At 43.0% G+C, this 9,666-nt stretch overlaps 2 protein-coding genes across 4 annotated transcripts in view; one reads left to right on the forward strand and one right to left on the reverse strand.

The window, feature by feature from the left end:
• Nucleotides 1–146, reverse strand: part of LOC26514490 (rho GTPase-activating protein conundrum) — a 38,027-nt gene extending 37,881 nt beyond the window's left edge. The window contains exon 1 of one of the 3 annotated variants that reach the window (XM_032455594.2): nt 15–146. The gene's annotated coding sequence lies outside the window, so the exon portion shown is untranslated. Of the gene's footprint in view, nt 1–8 lie in introns of all 3 variants that reach the window. The other 2 variants (XM_044715936.1, XM_044715935.1) reach the window with 2 other exon arrangements.
• Nucleotides 147–7,507: 7,361 nt separating this feature from the next.
• Nucleotides 7,508–9,112, forward strand: LOC123257243. The gene is made up of 5 exons (XM_044715496.1): nt 7,508–7,753; nt 7,844–7,961; nt 8,159–8,360; nt 8,478–8,764; nt 8,808–9,112. The coding sequence occupies exons 1-5, from the start codon at nt 7,508–7,510 to the stop codon at nt 9,110–9,112; spliced, it is 1,158 nt and encodes a 385-aa protein (XP_044571431.1).
• The last annotated feature ends 554 nt before the right edge of the window (nt 9,113–9,666 follow it).

A 9,666-nucleotide genomic window follows, 5' to 3' on the forward strand; every position in this document is an offset into this window, starting at 1 on the left:
TCACTCACACTTACGGGTTAACTAAACCATTTGATAGTTGGATTCGTTATAAGAGTGTTAAAATGAACTACTACATTCTTGAAAACGTAAATTTGTATTTGCTTTAAAATTCAGGTTTCTATCGAATCTACAGGTGCACAAAAACGTATGTATCTGTGTACATTACAAACAACCCGACAAAAATTTCAATAATCTTTTTAGTTATCTGGTAATACTCAATGGATTTTTTTAAATAATAAATTTTTAATAAAGAAACACCGTTCAATTTATTATACATAATTTTAATTTTGAAAAAAGAACTATGATTATTTTTAAGCCAAGCCGCCAGAAATAAAATCGTTTGAAGAAGTTAATACATACGGCTCGTTGTCTTCTAGTTATTAGCCGTTTCCATCTATTCTTTGGCTCTCTCGGCTTAGAATCTCTCAGTTGCATTCCTGTCCTTGTGATCACTTGTGGATACCTTGTGACACTTGTAATTTGGAAGATAAGTTGTATACATTCATTGATGTTAAACTTGTTCTTAATGATCGTTGAAATTGAACATGCTTTTTTCGTTTCTATTTTTATTTTTTTCTATTTTTTATTTTTTCTGGCCTTCTTGACATTTCTATTTATGGAATCAAGAAGGTTAGGCTTTTTTGATTGTTAATTTTTATGGCTAATTATAAACTGGGCTTAAAAACTGAAAGCTTATAAGGTGTTTAACATATCATACGACTTAGATAGCTTTCGATTCGCATACAAATAGAAATCCAAAGATTCCTCAGTCTATAATCATTCATTCTTTTCTTTATCTCAAAGCGGACGGACGTGTTTTTTTTGTGCGCACTGCGTTGTCATAAAATTTGCTTATTAGATTTGCATAAACAATCGGTGGTTATTTCTATTCACTCAAAAAAAAAAAAATAATAATAAAATATTGCAATTCATGGATCCGAATCGCTTCGCGTGTGCAGTGATATATTTGGAGGTAAAATAATAATTTTATAAATTTTTCTTCCAAACATAGCCCTGCTCTTCTTCTTCATCTCTTACGGTGTTTCTTCTATTCTATTGCTCCTATTTCTCGCTCAATAGAGATTCTTATCTCTATTCTTTGCATTTTACTAACTCGCACTAACTGCTCTCTTCAATCTCCCCTTTTCGTTTCCCTGGTACAGTTGTACAAGGTTCATCAATATTATTAATAAATTAATTAAATTGGTCTGTGCATTGAAGTCTTGTAATAAGACAATCTCGTCTTCCCAGCCATCCATTGCTGGCTCTGTGAAAACTTTATACACGCTAAGTGTGCCGGGTTCACGGCCTCAGTTTCGGATGCAAACTCGCGTAGGTCTGGTCTCCACTTTTGCTGTGACGGTTGTCGTGCTGTTCAGGACGAAATGAGTTCGTTCATGAGGCAGACTAAAAGCGGTTTCAAGGAGTTGATTAGTGGTTTTTGAAAAATCAATGACCAACTCTGTGCGCTCGATACACAGTTTAGTAGCCTTCAACTACTAAACGAGTCTCCAAAGCGTAAAAAATCCTCTTGTAGTGATGTGCTTGTGGGGAATAATCTATATATATATATATATATATAGATATATATCTATATCTATATATATATATATATATATATATATATATATATATATATATATCTCTGGCCACCCCAAGGGCCGGACCTGAGAAAAATTCGGCTTCCGACTATCTCAGGATTAATGAGCAATTGTCCGATATGTCCTATGTGGCATCGCCTCAAGTGATCCCAGACCCAATAATTCAAACCCCTGTAACAGTCACCAAACAGGGCAATCAACCGTCCGGACCCCCGGTACGTACTGATGCCGCTGTACTAGTTGCGGCGGCACCAAAACCCTTGCAGGTGATCCCACCATCAAAACATATTTTTGTTTCCCGGCTTGCCCCTGATACTTCTGAGATTCATATCTCGGCTTACATCAAAGCCAAAACAAAAGTCGACATAAAGGTGGTGGACATTACAAAATTTAAATATTCATACACCAGGCACACGTCATCTTTCAAAATACGTGTGCCCTTGCAGATGTTCAAGACGATTTGTTCCGCCAGCTTTTGGCCAGAGAATATTTTCGTCCAAGAACATCAGCCCAAAACGGTGAAAAAAAAATAACCAAACCTGTGGGAGTAAAACTCCCACATGTTACGGCCACCGACCAACCTTCCACTTCATCTTCCTCTGTTTTAAAAAACTAATGTCTTCTCTACCTATCCTATCTACTTACCTATCAGAATACAAGAGGGTTACGTAGTAAACTTCCCAAACTGTATTCTGATAGTTCTTTCTTTGCATCCCACATTATTGTATTTACAGAAACTTGGTTAAAGCCGGAGATCTTAAGCTCCGAAGTTTTTCCTAGTAGGTACACCACTTTTAGATGTGATAGAACTCTGCGAAGAGGAGGAGGAGTGTTAATCTTTGTAGACTCCAAACTCGCTTCTGAAGAGGTAAAATCACAAGAGTTTGGTGACATTGAATTCCTTTGCATCAAAATCACTTTGTCCGATCAATCTTTGTATGTTACCTGTTCTTACATACCACCTTCGTCCGAACCGGCAACATACTGGCAACATTTGTCCGCTATTCGTTTGGTTTTCGATCGTCTGTCTGATGGTGACCAGCTGATAGCTCTGGGTGACTTTAATATCCCAGAACTTAAATGTTGAAAATTCACCATCTTTACAGCTTAACTCCCACCACGACTTCCCTGTGGGCATGTTTGACATGTCACTCGGGCAAATTAACCACGTTAGAAATTCTTTAGGTCGGCTGCTGGACTTATGTTTCGTTTCTGATCCGGATGGAATTACTCTTTCCAGAACTTTGCCCCTTTCTGACCCTGAGGATCCATATCATCCCACTCTTGAGCTTTCAATTGAAAACCACTCCTTAATTGACCTTAAGTCTACACTTAAATCTCATAAAGTTCGTTTCTTTCGTAAAGCTGACTTTATGAAATTAAATAAGTTAATTTCGGAATTTGATTGGTCTGATTTACTGGCATGCGATGATATAAACTTAGCATTACAAAAATTTTATTTCACTGTAAACTCATTTTTTGACGTTTGTGTGCCGTGGAAATATCCGTCCGCTTCAACGAATCCGCCTTGGTATACAAGGCATCTTAACAACTTAAAGAATAGTATGAGTAGACTTTTGAATAAACATAGATTATCTGGCTGTACAGTTAGTTATTCTAGATACTTAGTAGCCCGGTCCAATTTCACCGTGCACAACGCAGAATGTTATAGAAGTTATATTCGCCGCTGCAGGATTCAATTTACTCAGGATCCGAAGCAATTTTATAACTTTGTAAACACTAAGCGTAAACATGTATCTTTTCCCCCATTGCTTACGCGAACACTGATCAGGCAATGACCGATCTCTTCGCACAGTTTTTTCAAACTACGTAGTCACCTAGCAGCAGCTGAGCTCAGCCTTACACTTATGATATCCAATCAACCAATCTTATATTTCGCCCATCTTTCGATCAAACACACCAGGTGTTATCGGGTCTTCTTAAGGTCAAGCCCGTGTATTCGCCAGGCTCTGATGGAGTACCAGGCTTTGTTCTGAAGAACTGCGCAGTGGCTCTGTGCAAACCGCTTGTTAAACTCTTTAATCTTTCGCTGGAAACTTCGATCTTTCCCCTTATGTGGAAGGAATCCCTCATTATTCCGCTGCATAAAAAAGGGAAAAAATCCGACGATGCTAATTATAGAGGCATCTCTAAATTGTCAGCAATTCCAAAGCTTTTTGAAAAACTTATCACTCCACATTTGCAACACCTATGTAGTGTAATAACTCCGTGCCAGCATGGCCGCTCCACCACTACCAACTTATTGGAGCTAACATCTTTTACCACGGATGGCTTCCGGAATGGCTTACAAACAGACGTCATTTACACTGACTTCAGTAAAGCATTTGACTCTGTTAACCATTCGCTTCTTATAAGTAAACTCAGTCTTTTGGAATTCCCAACTGATCCTCTTATCTGGATTTCGAGCTACTTATCTGGAAGAACCCAACGTGTCTGCTTTAAATGTGTTACCTCGCGTTTAGTCCGCGCATGGTTAATAAAGCTATGGGTGTGCTTGGTTTTATTAAAAGATGGTCAAAAGAATTTAATGACCCGCACATAACTAAAACGTTATATACATCATTGGTCCTTCCGATTCTTGAGTATGGATCGTGTGTCTGGAGTCCTCAATACGGAGTACACCAAGATCGCATAGAATCTGAACAAAAAAACTTCCTGACTTTCGCTCTTAGGGGACTGAATTGGGATGCAAATTTTCACCTCCCCTCTTATCATAGTAGACTTGTATTAATCAACTTACCATCAAATTCAAGAAACCGTAGAACGATGCTGGGTGTCATGTTTCTATATAATCTTATTGTTACGAGGCGTACGATGCAGCTACGAAGTAACGGCCCAATTTTAATTTGTCGATTAAGTCGGTGTTGCATAATTTAAGCTTAATGCAGTCATGCCCAATACTAAATAGGAAAATAGTCTAAGAAAAGTTGCAAATACCATTAGTAAATGTAAAGAGCGGCAAACCACAAGTGTAAGCAAGAAAAGCTTCAATTTTATAATTTTCTTAACATTTAAATAAAGATTTCAACGCTTCGTACAGAAAAGTCGGCTTGATTTACGTGGAAGGCTCTAGAGACCTGGGAGTGTCCCAACATTCTGAAATACTTTGCCATCCGGAAAACCACGCTGCAAGAGTGTACGGCTTCTGGAAAGCATTCCAAGGGTGTGAAAGGAGTGAGGACGTAGTATACAGGACTATCTGAATCAAGATCTGTTGACACATTACCAGCCAGTGAAGAGTGGCGTCAAATTTCTGAAATGGATGATGAAATTAGAAACGAGTCTGGCGATCTAAATATTGGAGTTGATGACGGTTCATGGAGAAGCTCTGGGTGTAGTCTCACTGGACCGTTCGTAGGATTCTTTAATGGAACTTTGTCAAGACAAACAGTGAAAAACTCAGTTCGTGTCGCTTGAAGCACGCCAATAAGCGCGAACCCAACAAATCACGTTGTGTCTGAACCATATGGTGAAATAGCTACACAGATGTTCGAGCATCACACGAACACGGGTATCGCTCGAAATGTTCATTGGGTAACAGCTCCTAATATGCAGGGAAGAACTGCGCGAAGTCAAATCCCGACCACGGTTATCCATGTTCACGATCAAAGTATGAATGCAGTGCAAGCAGCACCAGCACCAACAATGAGCGCAGCCGGATTTATACCAATCAATGCAACACAAACAGTTCCAATGTGGAATACGGCTGGATACATGGCAAATGATGTTGCACACACTGCACCACCCAAGGGCGCGGCTGTATGCATGTCGTATAGTGCTGCGCAGACGGCTCCACCTCAGAATGCCGCTATATGGATGGGAAACGACGCAGCCAAATTTGGATTCCAAGGCAACTCAGCAGGATTTGAATGTCAATCCCAACACGGCGGGTTCAAACCCTTACAGTGCAGCATTTAATACTGGTGGAATGGGCGGTCACATGCCGCCGTTTGCGAATACTCAGTTCGTACATGCAGGGTCATGTACTACAATGTTGACGCCAGCCCAAGTAGCGGAGCGACAGTCATATCGCGAGAATTACCTGTATTTACTGGTAAGCCGGAAAAGTGGCTGCTTTTTATAAGTAACTACAAACAATCGACGGAAAGATGTGGATTTAGCATTGAAGACAATCTTATCAGACTTCAAAAGTACCTTAAAGGAGCTGCTCTTGAAGCGGTACGAGGAAAAGTCATGGTTCCAGCCATGGTACCATATGCGATCGGTACTCTAAGAATGTTGTATGGACGTTCAGAAATCGTACATGCTAGTTTACAACGTAAGCTGAAAGATGAGCCAGCAATCAAACCGAACAACCTGGAGTCTGTAATACGACTAGCACTCGCTGTGCAGAATTATTGTGCCACAATGCTTTCAGTGGGGCTACAGGAGTACCTAAACGACTCTACCCTATTGAGTGAACTGGTTGCTAAGCTGTCCAGTGATCTAAAGCTGGATTGGGGCAGACATCGTTTAGCAGCAGGTGGGGGCAATCTAGTTACCTTCGACAACTGACTCTTTGGCGTAGCAATGTGTGCTACAATGGTTACGCCGTTCGATTGCCAAACACGGAAAAAGATAAAGGAAGCAGACATATTAAGGAGCGCTGTCTAGTGCACAATATAGCGGAAGGTTCGAGCAAGGACAAGCAGAAAATTGAAGATCCACAAAAATTATTGTGCCCAGTATGTGACGGCGATTTTTGAGTATGACAATCAGGACTTGACTAGAAGTCATTAAGGCTAAACGATTATGTTTCTGCTATTTTGGAAACCATACTGCTCGAAACTGAAAAGTGAAGAAGCCGTATAATTTTGATGGATGTAAATTATGAGCATAATGAGCTTCTGTACTCGGAACGCCCCACCCATAACCTTGTATAATAAAACTAAAAGAGTGAATATTTTTGCTCTCTTGGACGAAGGATCCTCCTGTACTCTGATGGAGCGACAATTAGCTGATGAGTTAGGCTTGGACGGACCTTAAAAGCAGCTCTGTTTGAAATGGACCGGTGATTTGACACAGACTGAAACCAAATCAAAAATTGTCTGTACCAGTGTTTCCTCCGGTGATCACCCGCACTTAAAGTATGTGCTAAAAGGTGTGCGCACTGTGGGCAATCTGGACCTGCCAGTACGTAAAGTATAGACGACCAAATGCTAAACGACCATCAACACCTTAAAGCGGTTCCTGTGTCAATGTATAGAACACCTAGAAGAGGTCTTCACGCCCTTCAATCGTTGCTCAACTGAGGACGCAGCGGAAACCGACCAGCTACTAGCCGAGCCTCTTCGGGATGCCGACCCAATTCGACCAGTCACTGTCGAAAAAACAGCCGAGCTCATCTCCATCATGAGCAACACCAAGGCCCCGGGCGATGATGGTATCAATGCCATTGCATTAAAGATGCTCCCTCCTCCAAGCATCCAGCTAATCACCAGAATCTACATTAGATGCTTGGAGATAGGGTACTTTCCGTCCCCTTGGAAACGTGCCCAGGTAACTTTGACCCCTAAGTCCGGGAAACCTGAAGCGAATCTTTCGTCCTACCGGCCAATAAGCTTGTTACCAATGCTCTCCAAAATACTGGAACGAGTGTTTTTGAGCAGAGCACTGCCAATACTGGACGAGACCGGACTGATCCCTGATCACCAGTTTGGCTTCAGGCGGCGACATGGAACATCTGAGCAGTGCCATAGAGTCGTGCAGTACATCCTGGACGCTTTCGAAATCAGAAAGTACTGCATGGCCATCATGCTGGACGTCAAATAAGCCTTCGACCGGGTTTGGGATCCCGGACTCCTCTACAAGCTTAAAGCAGCCCTACCTCGACCATACTTCCTGTTCTTAAAATCATTCGTGGAAGACCGCAAATTTGCGGTAAGATGCGGGGAAGCCATCTCAGACCTAGAGTGGTTCATGCCGGAGTTCCCCAAGGCAGCGTTCTTGGACCGCTGCTATATAACGTTTACACGGCCGACCTCCCTGTTCTTCAGAGGCCTGACCTGCTCGCAGCAACCTATGCAGACACCGCTTTCCTTACCACTTCCGATAGCGCCATGGGCGCAGACGAAATTATGCAAATGCAGCTGGACTTGCTTAGCGACTGGCAAAAGCGATGGAACATTGCAGTAAATAACGAGAAATCCACCGCCACCACATTTTCTCTCCGCTCAGGCAACTGCCCTCCAGTTAACCTCAACGGCTCCCCAATCCCGCAGGAAGACAATCCCAAGTACCTGGGGTTCACTCTAGACAGGAGGCTAACCTGGAGGCCCCACCTATTGAAAAAGAGGAAACAGGCTGATGAAAGACTTCGATCTTTCTACTGGCTCATGGGTAGGAGATCGAAGCTGAGAAAGTCCTCGAAACTCCTCATCTACAAGGCCATAATACGCCCAATCTGGACATACGGCATGCAGCTCTGGGGCACTGCAAGCAAGACGAAAGCCCGAACAATTTAAAGGTTCGAAGAAAGAGTCCTCAGAATCGCCACGGGGACCAACGTCTATCATGACAATCGCACCATCCATGAGGTTCTCAATTTTCCTTGGGTCAAGGACGAGATCCCCAGAAACAGCGCACGCTACACGAGAAGCCGAAAATGATGAACGTTTTGCTGTGCGATGCAAACTGGGATGGTCTGTCTATGGGCGATATGGACTGGACGAGATCATTCCTCCGCGTGTACTGCATATTTGCCAGTGTAAAGGTGGTACTCGAACCTTTGATGAAGCGGTAAAGGCGTATTTTTCGTTGGACTCAATCGGCGTAACGGTTCCTCTAAAACCACTGAGATCCAAGGAAGATGAGTGGTCGCTGAAAATTATGAACGACACTACAAAATACATTCAGACTACAAAATACATTGGTGGTCGTGGCGAAGACAGTCGGGGAGGTGGAAGCTACTGCGAACCGTGCGATCGAAAAAGTGGAGGCTTGGCTGTCCACCGCCGGACTACAATTGGCACCGCACAAGACGAAAGCAGTGCTAATCTCGAGCCGGAAAAAAGTGGAAACGACGACGATCCGAGTAGGAGGAGTGGCCATCACCTCAAAGAGAGCCATTAAATACCTCGGAGTGATGCTGAACATGCTGAACTCATTCCGGGAGCACTTGGAGTGTGCTCACAAGAGGGCAAGTGAGACGATAAGGGCACTCCCACGCATGCTGCTCAACATTAGAGGTTCATAGGCACAGGCTCATTCCGGATGTGGGCATATGGACCGGAAGAAAGCACGGCGAGATAGATTTCTACCTGACTCAGGCCCTTAGTGGACACGAGTACAGAAGCTATTTAAAGCGATTCGGGCACGAAAGAGAGGATGGCTGTCCCTCACATGGCAGGGGGGTCATGGAGGACGCCTACCATGTCCTCTTCGACTGCCGGCGCTTCGACGAGGAACGAACCAACCTTGAGGAGAGCCTGGAAGAGACCTTCTCACCCGAGAGCATGGTGCCACTAATGCTGAAGTCGGGGCGCAAATAGGAAGTCAAAGCCAAGTTTGTGGCAAAGGTTTTGAAGGAGCTAAGAGCCCTGGAGAGGGTGCGTAACGGGGGGGAGGACTAAGTTGCAGGAGTTGGGCGAAGCATTGCTTCACGGCCGTACCGTCCAACACAGCAGCATCAAGCTCCTCTAGCCCCAATAATAAATTAAATTAAAAGTAATGTAAATACTTTACTGGTAGGATATATTTAACAAAAAGAGCAAATAATTAAAATTCGAATAAAAAAAAAAAAAGCTGTGTAAAACCATATGTTTATATTCATGACCGTGACATGATTTTGCAGCTTTTGTGCAGGCAAAATGAGCAAGCGAACAATTTGGGGGGAGTTGTGAATTTCTTGAAAAAATACGAATGGGCTAGAGGGCTCATCCCAGATTTTGTTCGTTTTGTTCGTCTGTTGATAACAATTCCAGGGCCATCCTGTTCAAATGAGAGAAGTTTTTCGGTCCTTCGTCGACTGAAAACTTATTTAATGTCGACAATGTCACAACATCGGCTGAACAACGTCGCTCTTCGGGCTACCCACTCGGGCCCA

This window comes from Drosophila ananassae, chromosome 3L (assembly GCF_017639315.1).
Source record: "Drosophila ananassae strain 14024-0371.13 chromosome 3L, ASM1763931v2, whole genome shotgun sequence".
Taxonomy (NCBI): domain Eukaryota; kingdom Metazoa; phylum Arthropoda; class Insecta; order Diptera; family Drosophilidae; genus Drosophila; species Drosophila ananassae.

Excerpts from the sequence above, each read along its gene's own strand:
- LOC123257243 (XM_044715496.1), top strand. The coding sequence starts at position 7,508 with ATGCGGGGAAGCCATCTCAGACCTAGAGTGGTTCATGCCGGAGTTCCC. Across the intron at positions 8,361-8,477 it reads CTCGAACCTTTGATGAAGCG|ACTACAAAATACATTGGTGG; the intron begins GTAAAGGCGTAT and ends AAATACATTCAG. Across the intron at positions 8,765-8,807 it reads GTGTGCTCACAAGAGGGCAA|AGGTTCATAGGCACAGGCTC; the intron begins GTGAGACGATAA and ends GCTCAACATTAG.